We start from the raw sequence: 23,057 nt of genomic DNA on the forward strand, positions 1-23,057 counted from the left end.
CCTGCCAGTTGAGTAGCACTTGTGGCTAAAGGGTTGATACTTTCTCGACTATAGATTCCCCAACGCTGCTTCTTAGGTATTGACTAATGCGAAAGGTTACTACCAGTACTCGCCAGAAGGTGGGCAGCCGTCAATGATAGGCAAACTGAGAGACGGAAGTGCCCACCTTTGCAAATTCAATTCAATTAATAGTGCTCTATCAGCGGATGCATTTCATTCTCTGTGGAATCGACCCTCAGCAGCTGGAGAGGAGCCAGATGAGGTGGCTCGTGCATCTAGTTATGATGCCCCCTGAATGTGTCCCTGGTGAAGTGTTCCGGTCATGTCACACTGGCAGGAGGCCCGAAGGATGACCCAAGAAATGCCGGAGAGACTTTGTCTCTTGGCTGGCCTGGGAACACCTTGGATCCCCCTGGAGGAGTTAGATGATGTGGCTTGGGAGAGGAGAAAGAGAGAGAAAGTTTGGGCTTCCCTGCTAAAGCTGCTGCCCACGTGATCTGACCCCATATAAGCGGTAGAAGATGGATCGATGGATACGCAACAGTGTTTTTTTTTTTTTTTAAATAAAACTCTGCTAGTGTTCACATTTTCAAATGATCACACATCTACAGTACAACATTCCTCGAAAGTGACAATGTCCCATCAATGGTGAACTATTCTCGGGCTACTCGTGGTAATTGGAGGCTACCTCATGCCCACAGGCACCACAATGGTGACCCCTGCTCGAGATTCTTCATCAAACTTGACTTGCGTAACCCTAATAAATTGAAAAGTAATGCCATATTTGAAATTTAGTGAGGACTTTGTGTCTTGAAATTTGAAGGTTAAGATTTTAGACTTACTTTTGATCAGGCATGGGCCGATTACCAATTTGACGGTTTATCATATTGTTGTTGTTTTTATCGAGGTTTCAATAACTGCTAATACTGTCTCATGGACTTCTTTTCTATTTTGAGGGGATTTCTAAGCAGGGCACAATTTGATTGGCTGCTGCTTGCAGAGTTGAGTAAACAATCCACCTATTTTCTTCCCCTTCTTCTGGCAAACAGGGAAGGGAGGGGTGAGTAGTTACAGTGAGAGGGCAGATGATGACAGAGAGCAACTGCACTTACTTCAGCATACATGCCGTTTTGCTATGTTGATTGTCCTAAAATAAACCAAGACAAAACAACAAAAACCATAGTTCTAGTGTGTACCAGTTAGCCCTAAGGACAATATGAGTAGCACGGGTCTCTTATAAAAATAGCTCACTAGTGATGGGACAATGTGACTTGCTAACAATAATTAAAACAGAAGAAGAATGTTAATTGGATGTTTATTTATTAACGTGATTTATGTTTCTTACTGTACCAAATATTCTATATTTTGTTTAAAAATAAAATAGATTGTGTTTTCGGGGGAAACAATTATGTTTTTATTTACTCAAATATTTGAAAATAAATGAATGAATGCTAAACCGTCTTCTTAAATTGAGCACACGTTTGTGTTCTCAAATGCTCGCCAATTAAATGCATTGAAGGTAAAAAAATTAAATTAAAAATATTTCTATGAAGATGACATGTTTTTTTAATTGAAAATAATAATAATAATAATAATAATCCTTCTTCCCAATCCATGTATTATTCTTTCTTTCGGTCTAATTGGGAATTTAAAAAAAATAGTGTGAAATGACAAATAAAAAACGATTTTAGGCCAAAAATAAAAATATAAAACAGGATTCAGGACTCAATTTGACTAATATTTAATTGATCATGTTTACGTTGGGTGGATATGGCATAGTTTGCACTTTTCATTTTTGACAGAATCTTTACTGAAATTGCTGTTTTCAACAGATAACTATCATTTTTTCCCACCAAATACAGTCATCGCATTTAACTCGCCTTCTTAAACATTTGCGTGCCACAATTCCCCATGACTTTCTACAAAGAAGCGCTTGCTACTATCACAAAACTGCTCACTCAGGACTAAACTAGGGCTTCCTGTTGCTAAAACAAAATTCACACAACACAGGAAGTTTACCAAAGTTGTTTTCAAAACAAGAGTGAAATCTTAAACGCACGGCTTCAACGTTACTTGCGTTGTTCTCTATTAAAACACGATTTTATAGGGTATTGTTGTACTTAAAAAAAAAGAAATAGAAAAGTAAACACCTAAATGTAGCTATAAATTAGCTTATTTTATTAAATCAGAACTCAAACACAATAATGTTTGCGCTCAAGAGCCACTTGACCTCGGAATCTAGTCTTATATTGAAGTGTCCAGACGGAAACAGTATTGAGTACATTCATGGTAAAGCAGTAGTGGACAAAATCAAGCAGCGTATTTTCTTCTCTGAGATTCGTCTGCTCGCGGTGTCAGGATTTTCGTTTGGCGGCCATTAAAATATATTTTTTTGTTTAGTTTGACGCACCGTGGTTTAGTTTATTGTCAAGAAGGTACACTTGGGAAAAACATCTGCACATTTCTTATCATTCCGTTATTCTCTTGGACGCTTTTCGGTGTATGCCTCGGTGACTGTCCATTGCAAGCTGGGCGGTGACAGCATTACAATGATCGAGCGACCAGAAACTGCGATTCCCAACATTGCTGTAAGTCATGTATTTCTTCGAAATAGCCACGTGTAGGCATTGAAATTGTTGTATGGTTGCAGGAAAAAATAACAACTGTACCCTCTTTGCAAAGTCTCGATCCTGTCATCCAAACTGGTTTCTCACGTTAGCAGCCCCAGTTAGCTTCGTTCCCTCACATGCACTCAAGACCTTTGAGAATTCGGCCGTTTACGCGTAGTCGTTCGTTAAAAGTACACATTCTTAAAACGTAAAACACACAATATGACATATTTAATCGCTGTACCCGTGCCTTCGAAAGTTACTTAAAAAAATAGTGTTTAAAGGTTCCCATTATAAATCGGGGTTGGTTTAACTACAGCGAACGCATTATTTAAATGAAATGAAATTGTTGTAAGAGATGGGTGGATGGATGGATTATATAATTTGGTAGGCTAATTTTAATTCATTTAATGCAGTACGGTAATGTGTTTTCATTGTGGCAGAAATTAGGAATGCACGCAAGCTCCACATAAACTGCATTCTTCTCCTACTTTAAAATGCTTTTTTAAGAATCGACACGAAATGATTAGAAGCTGCCAATGTAAATTGAACAGAGGGACTTGCAGCATCATCAGCACTGGATTCGTGTGCATATGTGTGATGTCATGTGTGTAATGTAGTGAACCAAGTAGTTACTATCACCAGACTGGACTGGGGGAAGGGTTCACATGAAGAATATGGCTGAGCTTTCCAGCCTTTTTATTCACTTTCTCATCTCCTCTTACATATCTTTCCTCCGGTGTACTACATTACAAAGCGAATATAAAAGCTCAACATCCAAATTTAGCAACTATATTAGACTGAAACCCTTTTCGCTTCACATCTGTTATTCTACACATCTTTGTGTGTATGCACGGTTTCATTAATATTTGTTACAAGCCACTTTCACACTTTGTTCACTTGGGGAAACAATCTCTTCTATACAGTTTGTCATATTATCTGAGCTGTACATGAAAGTGTGAAGATCATCAAAGAGGGCCTATTATGTAAGGGTATGCAACTCTCCCTTCCCACGTACACTCACAACTTGAGTGAGTCCCAATCAAATATGGAATCGGTTAAGTGCTTCAGGCTAGATTATTGGAATTGCGAGGATATTGACAAGGCAGATGGATTGAGTCCTGTTTTTCGAATGCAGTGTTTCTGTCCATAATGGACATTGTTGGATGTCTGTGGATGTTGATGTCTAATGTAGTGCAACGTTACTGGATGTCACACTTGTGTTAGCATGTACAGTGTGGCTGTGCTGACAAAATTCAGACGCCAGGCCTTCTTAACCAGTTTAGCCTGCTGTGCATCCACTTTGTGCAGGCTCCAAAAAATTGAAAATCATCCTGATTTTAAGTGAGTCGCCTGACTCTTATTCAGACTTAAAGAGGCTTCAGTTTGAGTGACTATAATGGGGGAGAGTGAGATGAAGGAAGAGTAAAAGTCTTCAAAGCAACTGTTTTCAGATACTACAAAACTCTGATAGCAACATAAAAGTAACTGTATTTTACTTGAATGCCTTTAGTATTGTGTTACTGACGGAGACCACAAGTGCATCTCACTGGTCACTGGTTGGTTTCCAATTATTTATTTATTTGTCATTATTTTTTAGTTTGACTGCATGTTATGAAACTTTGTCTATCATTTGAGTGCAGAACTGCATTTTTCCATTCACAGTTCACACTATGCGTGGCAGAGCCTGAAAGGTTGGTCAGAGACGGGCAATCCAGCAATCAATTGTTTTTGCCACTCCTAGCGTGTAGGACAGTTTGGCAGGCGGGGGTGGTGGGTGCAGCAGGGGGTTATTTGGGAGTACAATGCTAGATGGGGAGTCATACAGAAGGGAAGCGGACCTGGGCAATACCCCACTGATCAGACAGATAGCAGCCGCTATTGACCTGAGACCTTCATCCCAGCACATGGAGATTATTCAAAATGTAGGATATTTACACAATGGGATGTTACATGTTGTGTTCGTTTTACTCCTCTGTATGTATTGGTGTAAATGTTTTTGTCACTATTGAATTCCTTCTATTCATTTCATTGCATCAGCAACCCCTAATCTTGCTTCTCCCAGGTCTGTCCCTTCACCTCTTTCATCTGTGCATTGCCGGGAGCTCTTTAGTTCAAAGTCGCATTGTTTCTGCAAGACACAGCAATTCTAATTGCAGGTTCATTTCAAACAGGATTGTTTTGACTCGTTGTTCACAGATGCGACGAGTCAAAACAATCCTGTTTGTAAGCCTTTGTATACGCGTATGTCTAACAGTTTTCTTGCATCAATAATGGTTTATTGATGATATTTTATGGCAGAGAAAAAACTTTCACATGTAGATTATTTCTGTACTGAGTTACTTCCATTAAATAAATGTGTTTGTGTCTTTTGTGTATCAGCAGCGGAACCTGGAGGGCTATGTGGGATTCGCTAATCTTCCCAACCAGGTCTATCGGAAGTCCGTTAAAAGAGGCTTCGAGTTTACATTAATGGTTGTTGGTAAGTGAGAAATATTTTACACTTGTCTACTCTTCTCAGCATGCTTTTAAGGTGTGTGTGTTGGGTCATCAACACTCGTTGAAAGAACTCCAAATATTTGAGCCATTCTGTACATTCATCTGCTCAAGGTGAGGAGTTGACAAAAAAAAAACAATCATGCATTGGTTTCTGGCCCAGTTTGGCTTTGCTGCAAATCATCCACACATAGTAATTTACGAAGATATCACTTGTCTGAGCTGGAGAGTCCACATGTTCTTCTCAACCAGCAGATTTATTTAATGAGCTCCCGTACCTGTCGGTTGAGTCGAAGCACCTGTGGCTAGAGCCAAACTGTAATGGGGTTTTTACTCTCTGGACCTGGATGTTGTTTGGTCTGGAGACAGTGCCACTGAGGAAAAGACAAAAGGCAAAGCTGGAGGTGGCAGAGAGGAAGATGCTGAGGTGCTCTTTGGGAGTGACCAGGATGGATAGGATCAGGAATGAGTACATCAGAGGGACAACACATGTTAGAGGCTTTGGAGATAAAGTCAGAGAGGCCAGACTGAGATTGTTTGGACATGTCCAGAGGAGAGATAGTGAGTATATTGGCAGAAGGATGACGGGTTTCCAAATGCCAGGCAGGAGGCCTAGAGGAAGACCAAAGAGGAGGTTTATGGATGTAGTTAAAGAGGACATGAAGGTAGTTGGTGTGAGAGCAGAGGATGCAGAGGACAGGGTTAGATGGAGGCAACTGATTCGCTGTGGCGACCCCTGAAGGGAAAAGCCGAAAGGAAAAGAAGAATATTATTTACATTGTTATTTTGATGAAGGTTGGGTATTGAGTTAGCTCTGTTGTTACACTACAGCCGAGATGATAACACAACAGTCACCTTTCTTCTATGTCATCCTGACTAATCGATTCACGCTCAATCCACCAGTTACAATAATGTAACAGTTGGATTAAGCAATGTGACATTGGTTACTTTTGAGCGAGTTCATTAAAAGAAGTCGGTGCAGTGTGCATGCAAGAGAGTATGATTTAATGAGTTTTGTGTGATAAGAGAGTGACTTACTCCTACAATTGCAACTCCGCTGATAATTTGTGGTAGCTTGTTTACATCACATGCAAATAAATATTCATCTACAGCACTGCTTGAGGAGCATGGAGCCTAGGTAAACATTGTACAATACATCGGGCTGGGCGATCATGGAAAAAATAGTAATTGCGATTGTTTTTATTGATACTAAAATCATGATTCATAACAAAATATTGATTTTAAAACTAAACTTTATTCTTGAACATATTAAATTCACTTGCATGTTCTTTCTGCTTCAGCCACACCTTTGCTGCATTGCATCTTTGCACACATTAAAACTGTAAAAAAAAAATATTTATTGTATCTTATTTGTTAAATTTTTACAATTATTATTTGTCTTTTTTATTTTTTATTTTTTAGGGCTGGACAATAAATCAAATGAATTTGATTAATCATCATTAGAGCATTAACATGCAGTGTTAACATGTGACCAAATATGGGCATAGTTTACGCGTCCCTTAATAAAGCGCTGTTCATGCACCTCAGAGGTCACTTGACTGAAAGTTTGTGTTTCATTAATAATGACACACTTGTATCATTATTTATCAGTGGACAAAATAGGACCATAAGCAAATGTAAAGTGAGAACTAAATCTGATTGAAATGCCTTGTGTGCTAAAACAAATTAAATAAATATCTAATAAGTTTCATGTGATGCCCGGCGGGGTAGTGGCAGAGCATAAAGAGAACCCCGCAACAGGGACCGAAAGGTGTACAACCCAGTTTAATTTAAAATAAATACTGGTTCAGGGCTCGATTGGCCATTGGGCATAGAGTTGGCCAGCGTCTTTTGGGGCCAATGTGGTGCTAGTTTATGATAATTTTCCTCAATTTTACTCAACGGACTGGCCCACAATTCAGAGGAAGTAAACCGTTAATCAATCTGCTATATATATATATTCTCTCACACATGGATTTGGGTGTGTTGGGGTTGAGGGGAGATTACCCGAGTAATCATGAGAATCAACGAAAAAGATTCGTTTGTGACAGTCGTACAGTGGACATTACAAAGACCACTCTTAAATAGCGCAACTACCAAGCATTGTCAGGCATATTGTATCTTCTGTCTAAAGTTAACGCATAACAAATTTGCCACTGATGAAATGTAGAAATTGGTAGTTTGTGGTCTTGCTCTAGGCTTAACTTTGAAAAGACACAAAGGAAACAGGAATTGGAACCCTAATTGACCACTCAACCACCTCCTGAACCAAGCATCCCCCAAGTTGTATGGGGAAAGAAACAATGGAATGAAGCTGCTTTGGTTAACTTGGTCACACCCTAAAATGGAATGTGGTCCCAAACTGTTCCGCTGATGTTTTATTTTCTTCAGTCCTCTGATTTTTGTGTTTCCGCTATCCAACTCTTCTTCCTCTCACTTTGCCATTATGGGAGTGGGGAAATCTGCTTCCTGTGTCTTGTCCAGCTGGCAGTTATGACAGAAAATCCCGGAGAGCTTAGTGAGATCCATTGGCAATGCACAAATTTCAATAGAACAGAGTAACAAGACCTTACATGTATCATGTTCTATATTTGTTTTTCTTGATTGCCTAAAGAAACTCAGAATGGGGTGAGTTAGATTCCTTTTATGAATGAAGATGGTAGCAGTAATGTGACAAGTAACCACCATCTTTGTGGAATGTTCACATAAACATGGATTGAGCACTTAAAATGCCTCTAAAACCCTTCATAACAAAAGACATGATAACAAATGACAGTACCTTCATTGTGGGTGCATTCGGAAATACGCTACGAGCGTGCACCGCTTCAGTCCGACTGTTGGGAAACTCAGAGCGTTGTTCAAATGTGCCTTTCAGTTATTCAAAGTGGCCCAAAAAAGGAGTGACGGAGCCCAACGCGTCAGGCAGTACAGATGGAAGCAGTTCAAGCATAGGCTGCTGATTGCTTTGCAACACATAACACACCTGGTTTTGAACATATAATGTACCCCATGTTGATGGCAGGGATTGAGTCTCTGTTGGACAAAACTTCCGTTTCTGACTACGGAAGAGGTTTTCTTTTTAGTTGTGATGGCGTATACCGTAATTCCAGTGTTTCACTATTCCATGTCATGATTGCTAAGCAGTTAGCAAGGCTTCGCTGTCTTCTGTTAATTACTTGTCGTCACCTCTTTGTGAGAAATGTAGCTAATTTGCCACAATGGACGGCAATGATTACCGACTTTGAAGCACTGCGGAACCTGTTCAGTCATCCTAGCCAGCCAGCCAAGGCTTGTTACTAGCTAGTCGGTGTGGCCTAAGTAGCACTGATTTTGCCTTGATTTTACTTGAACAATGGAAAGCAGCGAGGATGGATAGGTCTACAGGATGGATGTTGCGCCACGTCCCAGAAAAGCTTTTTGGGACTCTCTCCACATTTCAATTATCGGATGAACTTTAAAATCTGTGATTCTCAGTTTTGCTTTTCAATGTTTTCATGAGACACAAAATAAAAATGTTATAAACTGCAGTGCGGATCCGCTTATTTCAAGCCATGATGTATTTATAATATATGCAACAACACCGTTGATCTGTTTCTGCTTGCTAATTCAAAACCACTTCAGGGAAGTTTCTTCCCCTCATTTTTCATATCCTAATTTTGCAGCTGCTATTTTGAGATACACATGCATGCTGTGGCCCGGCACGTGCCGATTCTGATTCATTCTCAAGCTCAGCGGATCACAGCCGACACTCACTTTGTCTTCAATTTTAAAGTACGTTATGTGTGGTCAGGTTTGGGCCAAGTTTTGAGTTGATGTGGGATAATTATTCTTCTGCGGGATAATTACCTTTGTCCACTGTTTTGCTTTGTCCCATGTGTCCTCGACAAAGGAGAATTATCTTTTCTAACAGTCAATCTCTTATGCTCCGATGTCACTACAGATATTTGTTGGCACCATTGATTCAAACCATAATGTCCCTGCATGATGTGAAAGAGAGTACCGGTACATGTTTGTGCTTGGTACTAATTAGTATGGCTTGGAAGTAGAATTTGAAGGGTGCAAATGCAATAAACCCTGACTGACTTCACCTTTTATGCACTGTTGTTAATGGTAACAATACACTTCATTGCATACATAAGTACGTCTGCTCCAGGAATACTCATATAGAAGGTTAAGTGGTTAAGAGAAGAATATTTTGTCTTGGCTCATGCTCTATTAGTCCATATCATTCACATCACAAATTCACATGGCAAAGGGATCTCGCACAAAGGCGCTTACATCACTGGCATGTGAGGTGGTCACCTTCTGCAGACCTGTGGCATTACTAAAATATATATATATTTTTTATAAATTAGCAGTTTTGGGTTTGTTATTTTTCATCACGTGGATGATGGATTTCAGCATATATTGCACTGCTAGTTGTTGTCAACTGTGGGCCTGTGAAGACCTTTGAGACTGGTAATTAAAGGGACAGTAATGGGAAAAAGTAACTTTTTGGAGCTTTTAGCCATGTTCAAATGCTAATTCCTCACCAAAAAACATCACCAACGTGGTGTTTTCCTCCATTTGCCCCTCTATGAGAAATTCTAGGTCATTCTACTCTCCAAGCACCAGCCCCTCCCAAACCGAGAAAGCGAGCAGGTGCTCACTCTATGATGTTATTAGGTGCCGACCCACCCCCCCACCGCCTCTGCGGACTAAACACACCTCCACTTTCGAGACCTCCATGCTCGCAGGATAGTAATAAAAGTAGCCTTTATCAGTAAACATTCTGTCCAAATGAATTGAAAGCAATCAATTATCCTTCACATTTGCAATGCCAATTGGCCGTCTTAAATTCCCAGAAAAGTTCAGTGGCTGACACTTATGTAAACTACAAATAAAATCTCTGCGCTTTTGGACCAAGCTAAACGAATGGTGTAGTGGTTAGCGTGCTCACCCTGTAAGCAGAAGGTCCCGGGTTTGTGTCACACTCATTTTTTTTTTTTTCCCTGTCTCTCTTCTTCCCTCTCCTCCCTTCCTTCTCTACTACGATTTCTTGCGGCAAGGAGCTGTTTTGTTTCAAATGTTAATATTGAAGAATTGAGCATCCATCCAATTTCCATATTTAAAGAAGACGCAGTTGTGCTGCAATGGCTGGCTTTGCGTGGCCATTCAGAGGCGTGCTCGAACGTAGCGGTCCAGAGTGCTCGGACACCGGGAGAGGCGGGGTTTTACTGAACCGGGCATTTTACTTCCGCGTTAGAAAAATAGCCAGCAAAATACCTAATATTTCATAAAAAATTACATCGCCATGGTTTCAAAGGTAAGCTTTAATCGTTATATGCCTATAGTTAACTGTGGAAGGGCTTAACATACCGTGATATATACCTTTAAAGGCTATATAATAATAAACCTGAATTGTAATATTGTCAGTTGTAAAAAATAAATATAAAAAAGTGGTATTTGGGATTACATGCAGTGGATATAGAAAGGCTACCCACCCCTGTTCAAATGCCAGGTCTTATGGTGTAAAAAAATAAAATTCAAAACTTTTTACACCTTTAATGTTACCTGTAACCTGTTCAACTCAAGACAAACTGCAATATTTAAAGAGGAAAATAAAAACAGTAACTAGGTTGCATAAATATGCACACCCTCAAACTACAGTATGGCACATGCGTATTGCTCACTGCAGTGTGTGCACCACATTGGCTGTCGGGTGGGTGCAGCACTTCCAAGTCTCACTTTTTCCTCTCTGCCCACATGCTGTTATTAATAGATTCATAATTGTTTTCATTTTCATCTTCCTGCACCTGAAGTCAATTTCTTCCCCTGTGACGCGCATGTGTGTTTGTAAGGTTGTAATCTACTTTTGCAATCAAAATTGACCCTCAGGAAAAAATAAAGATTTTCTAAGTCCACCGCCATCGAAAACAACCTCATTGATTGAGTTAATGAATGAGCTGAAATGCGACAGAACTAGGGCAACAATGAGGAGAAATAGGCCAAATCGACTTGTTGTCGCTCTGATTAGTTTGAGATTTGTTTCTGTATTTGCTCTTTTCCCTGTTGCTATGTATTGTATAAATGTCTGCTTAAAAATATATGCACGATGAATAATTTTTTTATGTTAACTGTTTAATATTCATTCTCATTTTGGCAACTACGCCGGTTCATTTTAGGACCGGTATCACCCCCAAACCACGAAAAATTGTATTAGTAGCTGAATTGGTAACATAGATTTAAAATTGTGTGCAGTATGTCATCGGTCCAGAGTGTTCCGGCCATCTCACCCATAGTAAGCTGGAATAAGCCTTAGCTTCACTGTCTCTCAGAACAGGGTACGTTTACAAAAAAGTGCATGGATGATACTGATATAATTGAAGCAGGAATGTACACGGATGGAGGTGGTGCAGTATTATTTTTTTTGTGCAAAAAGTCTTGGCCGATAACAATCTAGTCTAATCTTAGTGAAGGCGTCTGCCTCACGAGTGAAGAGGAAGCTTCTAACTAAAGGCTCTTTCTAACATTCCATTCTGCTTTTTGTAATTGTACAGAGCAGACTGCATGTTGAAATGAATTCTGAGAGCGCTATGTTCATATTTTCATGACCTTTGCTTAGTGAATCATAGGCTAGCTTTTACAGACAATGAGACATTTGAATGCTTAAGCTCACAGTTAAGGATGGTTTCTTTGCTGCTAACTCAATGCATCGGTTAGGCAGCAATGGGGTGGCAATAGCTCATCTGGACTTGAGCCATTGAGCAAGGCACTGAACCCACCCCTCCAACTCAAGAGGTGCATTACTGTTTGAACACCCCTTTCACGCTGACATCTCTTTGCCTTCATTCTTGCATGTGTGTGATGTTCTTTGTGTGGTGTGCAACACAAATATACAGGCTGAGTGTGAGTTGAATTTCCCTTTGAGGGCTTATTTATACCTGCCAGAACTGAAATAATAAATGGTTCTACAGATTCCATTAAAACGGTACAACAGTGACTATTTGGGTTTGAGTTTTTGAGTCTAGCTGCCACCTCTTCATGATTTAAATCATTGTTATTTTAATATTTTCATTTCATTTTGGGCTGTTTGTTTTGTCAGGTTGGCGTCAGTTCTGACACTAACCTCTCAACTGACATAGCCAAATCAAAGCAACCAGTCAGACAAGCACACAGGTCATTCAGCAGTTACCCTACTCCTAAATAAACACGCAGCCCATCTGTGTTTTGTGTTTCCTGTCTTAGAGTTGGAGGCAGTCCTGAGAACTGAGGAAAAATAATTCATTCGTCTCGATTACAAATAACAAATACAGTATGCGATGGCGCAATGCCAGTCCCACCAGCGAGAACTTTGTGGATGCTGCCAGAATCATGACACTTTCCAGGGCTTTCAGGTCAATCACGTGGTATTTTCTTGGGAGCCATACAAAGGGCTATTTTATAGAAAACCCGAACGCTATCTGAAATATTTGGCCCGCCATAGCAAAATTAGTCGGAACTCGCACAAGGGCGACTCCGAGATACGAAGCAGTAATGGCTCAGTAGGTCAAACTTCGGCCCCTTTCCAAGATTGATTAAAAGTTGAATTTTCATGAAATAAAAACAGGGTCGTGTTCAAAAATCACATTAAGTAAAAGGTACACCCACAAAGAAGTCAGTAATTATCTATAAATAAAGCAAAACAATAGCTCATTACCTTGCCACTGTCTAAGATATCCACATGGAGAATCACCAACATAAAGGTACCAGTAAAAAGCAGACAATTCTGTTTTTCGAATTTCATACTCATTCTAAAAATTCTACCTAATTATGAGTTATACTTATGCTGGGAAGCCGCAGGACTTCCCATGAACAAACGCCATGAACTTTAGCCTAACAACAGTTTATAAGCTTGAGTTAACCAAAATACTGGCTCCTGATAGGACTATTTCCGTTTGTTCTGTAGCATTAGCTGCAGCAGTCAAGCTGACTGCCATGACTGGCAGTGGTGAATTTTCCATCAAAGGCCATGCTTGGACATGGAAAATCTGTTATAACTTCTAACTAACTCATTTCTCAACCAATTTTTATTAGTTTTACCCTTTTTGGTTAATGCAAAAGTGTATGCTATCAACATACCATTTGAGAAAAGCGAATGTTCCTGTGAAAGGTTACTTCAAGTTCCTTTGTAAGTGATTGTATGGCGTTGTAAGCAACCGTATTCAACAAAATGTATTTGCATCCTTGGCCTTTTTGCTTTCTTTTTATCCAGATATATGGAATTTGTTGCTTTGACCCTCCTAGCTTAGCATTGCCATAGGGATGCAGCTCAGAGACCCACCGGCAATAGTCAAAAATAGAGCTATAATGGAGAGACCTTACAGAAACCTTTTTTAAACAGCTCTACACCTCCCACATGCCTTAAATTTAACAAACAAAACACACACTTATCAAAACACATTTATACACTGAAAGAATTCATTAGCACCTGTTATCACACTTCGCCGTCAAGAAATCAAGATATATAAGATCACCTGGGGGAAATGAAAAGAAGATTTACCCGCGCAGTCTCTACATAATAGATATTCACAGTTGAAGATTACAGTAAAACTGACTTAAGAGAATTAAAGAGTATATTTTAACATCAAAATGTTCAAGCATATCATATACAGTGGATATAAAAAGTGCAAGCATTTAGACCCACAGACAAGCAATTAGTGAAAGTGACTGTAGTGAAGGCCTAGCGAAGCATCACCAGCAAGTAAAACCAAAATTAGGTGATGTCAAGCATGTGCTCCATATAGCACATTATGGCAGCGTAGGATTTCCATCCAAGTATTTAAAAAATAATATGGTTTTATTTAAAATGATGTCAAATGTCCAAATATTTTTCATCACCGGATAATTAGACTTATTCTACTTAAAATTCCAGATTTTGTTTTTTATGGTAAAAGCCATATTTTTGTGAAACCCTTTGAATTAATCCACTTTAAAGCCACTGTGGTAGTGTATAAAGGTGAAATATTAAAAACAATTTCTTTCTGTTTACAACCTCAGTATTACAGCAATAAATTCATGGCAGCTTTCTCTAAATTGTTGGCATTGTTGACTTTGCACCCGAGGTTTTTCAATATTGATCATTCATGTCTTCAAAATAGTTCATTAGTCTTAAACCTTCGTCTTACAACTTGCCTTTGTGTGTCCATAGGTGAGTCTGGGCTTGGAAAATCAACGCTTATTAACTCCCTCTTTCTGACTGATCTTTACTCCAAGGACTACCCTGGACCATCACAGCGTATAAAGAAGACTGTACAGGTGAGCCAAAGCATTCTTTAAACCCCAATTGCATCTGACTAGTACTTTGTATTTTATATTCATTCTTCTCTCTGGCAAAGAGTTTCTTTCTTTGTGGTGTACAGTCTAAATTTTTTTGGGAACATTTTCACATTTTGTGATCTGAGACTATTCAGCAATGATTGAAAGGTTATACGTTGTGAAGGTTACTGGAACTGTAATTTACAAACTTTACAAGTTTGAATGATTTTAGTGAAATATTCTTTAAATGAAATTCCATGGCCATTCAAAGCCACATTATTTGAACCATGTCATGCTAAAAATAATCAAGGTGAAAAGGAGGAGAATCTGAAGAAGTAGAGCAGCAGAAAAAAAAAAAGATAGCATGGCAACTAAGGGAAACTTCCTGACACTGTGCCTTATATTTTTTTCCCTTGTATGGTTATGTTAAAACGGAGCAGGAGACAGGCATGCATCTGGTGTAGCTGTGAGGGGCGGAGAGGGAAAAAAAGCAAGGGTGGGATTCGGGAAAGAAATGACTGAAAGTGGATCAGGGGAGAGAAGAGAAAAGCTAAGTTCGGTGAAAATCACAAGGCATGTTTTGGCTCTTTGTTTAAAATCCATGCTAATGGTCAGATAAAGGGGAACGTAATATGCTTGTGAACAATATGTGTAGGAATTCAATGTGTGCTTGTATATATATATAATTTTTTTTAAATAATATTTTTCATTGCTGTAATGTACAAAAGCACAATATTGTGTGTGTGTGTGTGTGTTTTTTTAGTATGCGCTCTTTTTTTCCCCCATATTGTGACTTTTTTTTGTATGGCCAACCTCCCCACAATATTGTAATAATTATTCTATTGTGGCCTTCATATCGTGATATTGTATTGTGATGTTTGGATATAGTTACATCCCTAATCGTGATTGGCCGATAAGTGACATTTTATGTATGTTCAGTGATCGCCTGTAATGTCATAATTTGCCCTATCAATCTATGATGTCATTGATCGGATTCGCAAAATAGGACATTACAGTAAAAACAAACTCGTTCACTGAGAATTTGTTCTGTCCTGTTCGGTGCTAGTGTAAATCAATTTTTAGCGTCATTGCGTACCGTCGAAGCGGATACGGAAAGGCTTTGCGGAAGTTTTTTGACTGAAAAGCATTTTATTCTCGTCAAATAAAAGAACTAACTACAGTATGTGTGTTATTTTTATTTAATGTTGACGTCTCTGTCAGTAGTAAATCCGTTCCAGCTGCAAAACTAGTCGATCAAACGACACTGTGTCTTCTTCCTCCGCGCTAAAAAAATGCTGCTGGGGATGCTATTACAACCATATTAAAGCTGTGGAAACTCATGGGAAAACGTTGCACCGCATCATCACGACGTCATCCACCATTTTCAAAGCTGTGGCGAATACAAAAAATGCACTTTGACAATTAAATAAACTAGCCAGTTTTGCTATGTGCGCGCGCACCTGTGTGTTAAAAAGAAAATAATTTCAAACCTTAAAATTTTTTAAATAAGAGATGTAAACATTAAATCCTGATTGTGTAAAGCCTATTGTTTACTCGAGGAACAGGGTCAATGTATTAACTGTATATTCAAGAATAATCTTACATTCCAAAAGATCATGTTGTGTTTTAATGATGTATTTGGCCTGCCAACATTTTTGAGGAATTTGTCCTTCTGTTTGACTTAACAGAAATCATCCAAACATCAGATTTTGGTTATGCTGACATGTTTTGCAACATTGGTTGATTTTGTGAACAGAGCAATGTCAAATTACTGCAGTGTGTACATGTGTGTGGGTGCGTGTTAATGCGTGCACAGCTGTACAGACAGTTGATTTCAAGGTTTGTGGAAGCTGAAGAATGTTTGTTTTAGAACATGAGGGCTGCAGTTAGTCAAAGGGGTGATCCTAAAATAAGTAGATGTCCTTGTGAAAGTATGTGGCTAGTAAGACCTCAGCAGAGCAACTGCAGGAAATGGTAGATCAACAATAGGCGGGACTGAATCTGAATGTAAAAGTGTATATTTTCTTGAATTTAAATCAAATTTTAAGTGAGGCAAAGTTGTGTTTAGCCCACCTTATGCCCAACCAATGTTTCTCAACTTTTGCATACAGAAGACCTATCCAGTTAAAGATAGCTGGCAGATTACCGGTACCTCATTCAAATAGGGCTTGTTCGCCACTCTAATAGTGAGGGAGCGAGCTTGTGCTGACATCAACAAAATCCCAAATGTACATTCTGCCATTTACTGGTGGAAGCGCATTTGATTGTTTTGTCTGTTACTCTACGTCAGGGGTGGGCACACTCGGTCCTCGAGGGCCGGAGTCCTGCAGGTTTTGGATGTTTCCCTTCTCCAACACAGCTGATATATGATCACCTCATCAGCAAGCTCTGCATAAGCTTATTAACGATTCTGTTGATTGGAATCAGCTGCGTTGCAGCAGGGAAACACATAATTGCATTCAGTTTTTATTCACAATTTGTATAGTGTCCCAACTTTTTGGGAATTGGGTTTGTAATTTTACCGCACCGTGTTCCCGCTACTTTTTTTTCCATAATGAGGGCGCAAATTTTCTCGCTCTCGTTCTGACTCTCCTACTGTGTTTGGGCTCACTTGGTTTGGTTTGCTCTGCATGATGCTCTTGCGCTTCTTTTATAGTGGGATCTGATGGATAAGCCGCATCATTGTATTAGTCGCAGGGTCGAATGCAAGTTTAAAAAAAGTAGCGGCTTATGGTCCAAAAATTACTGTACTGGTACTTTGTATCGGTGACTGCTCAAGAGTTTAGTACTCGCACTGGTAACTGTCTGTATCGAACATCTCTAGTTTTTACAATACAACAAGCAAGTCCAAATTTAGAGTTGCACACTTTTAGTGTAGTACTACATTGTGTTGCAACATGACTGCTATCACTGAGGTCTACTGAAAGAGATGCACCGTGATTAAGAGCAAAGCGAGAAAGTGTCCCCAACTGAGCTATTGCGATAATCATTATTCATTATTCCTCCAGAGCACACAGAATACAACCCCGAAAAAGGTTCACCGCTTCTGGAAAACGATCATTTAAATGTTTAATTTAGGAGGGGAAAAAAGCAAATCACAGATGTTCCTTCTGGCATTAAGAAATAAACAAAAAATCTGAAGAAAGAATTATGGAATCATGAAAAAACAAACAAAAAAAAACCTTCACCACTAGGACTTTTTTCGTTTGTTTGTTTTTTAGATGAGCATGTGCATCTAGATGTCGCCAATATCCAAGTTGTACTTGGCTACTCGCTCACAGAAGCCTGATTTAAAATGTCTTAGTTCCTGATTTTAAACCTGCATAGTAAACTTTTTTTAGCTGATGCAGCAGGATAAACAACTCACCAACTGTGTGCACCTAAAATTGCAGTCTTGTTAACTAATTCACTCACAGCCATTTTCACTGAAGCAATCCCCTTCGATCCCAGCAGTTTTACTGGATTTTGACAGATTTTGCAAGGCTCCAGAATATTGTGTTCTATTGCTATGAAAACATGAAACCTAACAAAAGAATGATTGGAGTCTCGTCTTTCATCAGGAAAAAAGTATGTTTACATTTTGCAGCAATTAGCATTAGAATATAGCTAAGTTTCATCATTATTCACAAATCTGTTTAAAACACTGGAGGAAAAAAGCCTATTTTAAAACATGGCCCTGGTTGATCTCTTGTAATCTGCTGCCACCTGCTGGCCATTTTTGTAATAACTACCATTGCTTCAACCATTCTCTTCAGTTCAAAGGCTGCACCGAAGCCGCCCTCTGTATGCTCTAGCATAAAAAAAACATTAAAAAAACAAAACGTATAAATATGTTTTTGGCACCATGGGAATATTTAAAATAGAACCTATATACGTTTTTGGGAGCAAATGTGTTAATGGATCATGTTATTTTTTGGATGGGTTGTGTGTTTCAGGTGGAGCAGTCTAAGGTACTTATTAAAGAAGGGGGCGTCCAGCTAACCCTCACAATTGTTGATACACCAGGATTTGGAGATGCCGTAGACAATAGTAACTGGTAAGTATCTTTCTTGTTTATGTGTCATTGATTCACTCAGTCCAATTGTTATACTATAGAAATGATTCAATTTTTTTTTTCCTGTTTTATATACAGTACATTAATGCTCTCTCCTTTTTCAGTTGGCAGCCAGTTATCAACTATATTGACAGCAAGTGTGAGGACTTCCTGAATGCAGAATCGAGGGTGAACCGCAGATCGATGCCAGACAACAGGGTCCACTGCTGTCTATACTTTATTGCGCCCTCTGGACACGGGTAGAGCAAACATTTAATCAGATCGTATTTGGATGTATCAAATTAGGAAACACTGGAAATCATGTTGACGTGCTATAGGACAAGTTGTTCACAGAAGACTGAACAGTTTAATTAGTCAGTATAATATTTAACTTTAACCCTTCAAATCCAAAACTGTCGTCGGCGACAGGACAACACGCTTGTTTTTCAAATCGTGGTAATTCCTGAACCGCTGGGGCTAGTAACGTAATTCCAATGGCTTCTGAAAGCAGAGAACCGGAGCTTTACGTGGATGCCACATATATTACGGTAGCTAGCAGATTGTCGCGTGTGGAGGGGGAAGTCCCGTGTCATAGAGAGGAGTAACTTCAAAGTACCGTAACTCCGGAACTATTTTTGCTAGCAACGCAATTCCAACTGTTTCTGAAAGCAGAGAAGCAGAGCTTTGCATCAATTCCACATACATTACTAGTAGCTAGTAGATTTTCATGTGTGGAGGAGGGGGGCGCACTGTGTCATAGAGGAGAGTGACACAGGAGATGACGCATGTCTTACAAATCAACGTATCTACGGAACCATTTGTGTCGGCAACGTATCTGAAAGCAGAGGAGCGGAGCTTTACGTCGAGAGAACCCCCCTAAAAACAATAAAAACAGGCAGACTGCTATGATAAGAGTACTAAAAGGGTTAATAGGTATATTGAATTTTGTGCAGCATGATTTACTTTTATAAAGAAATCCCGTGGTCATGTCTTGGGCCATAATTTAGTAATGTAGCAACACCAGCTAAACAAGACTATTATGGGTTGTCAGCTAATAAAGTTTAGTCATTCAGCATGTCTGTTGTACTGTGTTATGATCATTGATATCAGAATCAGGTAAAAAAAATAATGTATATTTTTTTTAATAATTGTTATGTTATTGTATGCTATTACTGATATACATACCTCCCAGGGAACATTGTTGTATATACCAGTCCAATAATTATATTTGACACGCTGTAGGTGTAATCTAGTTCTGATCATCTGATCAATTTGGGGGGGAACTGTGATTGGCCCAGAGATTAGAGTTTGTTAAAAGGACTACAATGATCTACAGAAATGGATCACAGTACACTGTACCAGGGAAACAAACAAACAAACAAACAGGTCCAGCAGGAGTGTTTTTGGAACTCTTTAGTCATCTGACACTGCTGTGCCTCATCTCAATGGTATGGATCAAACCCAATTTAGTCATTTAGTAGCATTTTAAATACGTAGGATGAAAACCTGCATCTGCTTATTTTTTTGGTTAATAGGGAACATTTACTACTTGCAGGTTTTTGTCTGAGCTGATCTAAGCTCACCTTCCCTGTGGTCAACCATGTGTGTCATTGAATGATACTTAATATAAGTACGTATCATCGCAGGTTCACAAATTGGCTTCTTCTTCACCTCAGCTCAGATATTTGAAAGAGTGCCTTGACAAGTCTTACATGTAGTAAACAGGTTCAGCCATAATTTGATACTTGTGGAAAAACTCTTCCCGGGTGTCTTGATACAACATATATGTGGCATGTTTTTCTTTAAATCATATCTCCTTTCTTGCAATGTAATTATTATTGTTATTATTATTAATTATGCTAAGTGTCCTTTCTGAGAAGCTACACTATTATAACAGTAATATGTGCATTTATCAACACTCGCTGTAGCCACCAAACGAAGCAGACAAATTACACTTGTCAATTAATGCAGCGTTTTGTCCATAACATGGGCGAACACAAAAACTGTTTCACTGTGAAGTGCAGAAGAGCTCGATCACTGACAGATTTTCAGATTAGAAATGGGCATTTGTATTTTTCTTAATTTTCTATATGTCCCCTTTTAAGGACCCGTGCACTCTCATAACTACACCTTATTTGGGCTATTCTCAGGATTGTATTCATAGTAGTGTTTGCGTAACCATGCAAGTAAATCAATTTAAATAAATGTGTCCGACTTGTCATTGTATTAAAAATGCATCCTCTCTAGAACCAGCATAATTTTTGAGTGCATATTGCTTTGGCCCCCTGCTGGTGACCTACTGAAATGTACTTGCTGTAGTACCACTGTTAAAAGAAGGAAGGCCTATCTTTATTTGATGGGGGGAGGAGGGACAGTTATTCTTAAATGGAAGTATTCGTTCCTTTCCAAAGAGTATGGAACCTTACGAGATTTTTTTCTTAATTTAGGTTACTTTTTCTGCTGTACACATTTATACTCTTAGACTGGCGTTTACACTATCAGACATCCAATCCCCAAACATAATTGGTGCAATTTTTTTGTAGTCCTCTTCAGTTATTGATATTACCATGAATTGTTGCATGTATGTTGGTCCTTTTGTTTTCCACCCATCCATTGTCTCTGTTTATTCTTCAGACTAAAGCCTCTTGACATCGAGTTCATGAAGAGGCTCCATGACAAAGTCAATGTCATTCCACTTATTGCAAAAGCTGACACTTTGACCCCAGAGGAATGCCAGCTTTTTAAGAAACAGGTATTTGTGATCACTAGCAAAACCATTCTCACTTTTTTATCCGTACTTTTTTCTGAAATTGCTTGATCTGAAATGTCTGGGGGATAAAATGTATGTTTGACTTTGATAATGTTTCCTTTTCTGCAGATAATGAAAGAGATCCAGGAGCATAAAATCAAAATTTATGAATTCCCAGATTCAGACGATGATGAGGACAACAAGCTGATCCGGAAGATAAAGGTACTGGACCACAAAATGTTGTTAGTAATCTGCCGAGAGAATAAAAAAATGCCAAAGGTCAGTCTGTCCTTTAGTTCAATTCCATTGCTTGCCGTTTTGCCCCAGTTTTAGCTCTAGCTTCTAGACAAACTCATTGAATAACTCTACAGAAATGATCAATCATGTAACACGCCCTAGTAACTGCTACCACTGGCCAAAACAAAACATGGTATCTGTTTGCCTCTTTCAAATGATTCCAGTCGAAAGTGTTTACGTATCTCTTCTTAAACATTTGGCTACAAATATATATAAAATATATTTTATTTAGTCACTTTTAAGAAATGGCGGACATGGCCCTTCCTTAACTCATCTACCGGTATGTAGCTTCAACGTTGCCCAGAGTTGCATGGGAATGTCAGTCATTGATAAAGTCTTTAATGCCATGTGACAACCCAATTGCAATACATATGATGGTAAAATTCCATCAAACAAAATATTAAGACTATTTTTTCCCCCAGGAGAAGATGCCACTGGCTGTGGTTGGCAGTAACGTGGTAATCGAAGTGAATGGGAAGAAGGTCAGAGGTCGTCAGTACCCGTGGGGTGTGGCAGAAGGTAGGTGTAAAGCAGGTCATCTGCCAGAGAGAAAAGATAATTTTCAGACATTGTATGTCTTTACTCTTTGGATGTTATAGAATTTGCGTTTTTGTAGGTTCACTGAATAGGATGTTCCAGAACATATGCTTATACCAGTATGTTCGCAAATCCCCTTTGTATTCTCAAAATGTATTAACTGCCAGGTGATAAATTAAATCTTGGCAAAATGTGATCTGGAAAAATATGTTTATTAAAGTCAGTTCAGATCATTTCAGTTTTCCCTCTGATAGGAGATTTATGGATATAAGGGCTGTTTTAGCTAACTGTCGTTTGAGTTTTTGCAATTGGAAAGTAGGGCTGAATGATTTTGAAAAATAATCTTTTTTTTTCTTCTTTTTTTTAATAAAAAAAAATGTTAAAGAATAACATGTTCAACATGCAGGGATAAATGGGCATGAGGCTATGATGGTAGTTTTGAGTAGTTGAGTTTTCATAGTTGAAGAAATACCAACTTTTGAAATCAATAAATAATAATTTTTATTAATTGTGATTTCAATATCAATCAATCAAAGCAATTGTGATAATTTTTTGTATAATCGCCCAGCCATCTGATCTATTTAAGTTAGAGTTGTGAAGTGTCAGGCAATTAAAAATCTTTAATTGTAACTAATCGCATGACTTTTGTTAACTCATGATTAATTGCAAATATTATCTGTTCTAAATGTACAATAACCATTTTTTCCCTAAGTTTTCATACTCTTAAAGTGGGAAAAATGGTTATTGTACATTTAGAACAGATAATATTTGCAATTAATTAAGTAATAGAAATATGGCTGCATCTTTTAGCCATTGATACAGTAATTTCATAATTCATAAAACAAATTAAAAATATGTACTATACTGTAAAAAATGAGTGTAATATTGATTTGTGTTGAGGTAATTTTTCTGCCACTAGATGGCATAATTGCATTTGTAAGACGGTGACAGCTCAGTGGATGTTTCTTTTCATATTAAGAGCTATATAATCTTTAACATTAAGTAACTTTTTGAAATTCTGCACTTAAAATACAACTTGACCCCAGTCTCCACAAATCTA

At 38.6% G+C, this 23,057-nt stretch overlaps 1 protein-coding gene across 3 annotated transcripts in view; it reads left to right on the forward strand.

Moving 5' to 3' along the window:
- The first annotated feature begins 2,292 nt into the window (after nucleotides 1-2,292).
- Nucleotides 2,293-23,057, forward strand: part of LOC147176320 (septin-7-like) — a 29,395-nt gene continuing 8,630 nt past the window's right edge. Inside the window, exons 1-8 of one of the 3 annotated variants that reach the window (XM_086073146.1) lie at nucleotides 2,293-2,588; nucleotides 4,992-5,091; nucleotides 14,275-14,381; nucleotides 18,317-18,417; nucleotides 18,540-18,674; nucleotides 21,049-21,166; nucleotides 21,293-21,385; nucleotides 21,883-21,979. In XM_086073146.1, the coding sequence (XP_085929272.1) occupies nucleotides 2,550-2,588; nucleotides 4,992-5,091; nucleotides 14,275-14,381; nucleotides 18,317-18,417; nucleotides 18,540-18,674; nucleotides 21,049-21,166; nucleotides 21,293-21,385; nucleotides 21,883-21,979 (790 nt within the window). In that variant the 5' untranslated portion in view covers nucleotides 2,293-2,549. Of the gene's footprint in view, nucleotides 2,589-4,395; nucleotides 4,535-4,991; nucleotides 5,092-14,274; nucleotides 14,382-18,316; nucleotides 18,418-18,539; nucleotides 18,675-21,048; nucleotides 21,167-21,292; nucleotides 21,386-21,882; nucleotides 21,980-23,057 lie in introns of those variants that run through there. The other 2 variants (XM_086073144.1, XM_086073145.1) reach the window with 2 other exon arrangements.

The sequence above is a fragment of the Leptonotus elevatus genome, chromosome 4, assembly GCF_054856555.1.
Source record: "Leptonotus elevatus isolate MCC_2025b chromosome 4, RoL_Lele_1.0, whole genome shotgun sequence".
Classification (NCBI taxonomy): domain Eukaryota; kingdom Metazoa; phylum Chordata; class Actinopteri; order Syngnathiformes; family Syngnathidae; genus Leptonotus; species Leptonotus elevatus.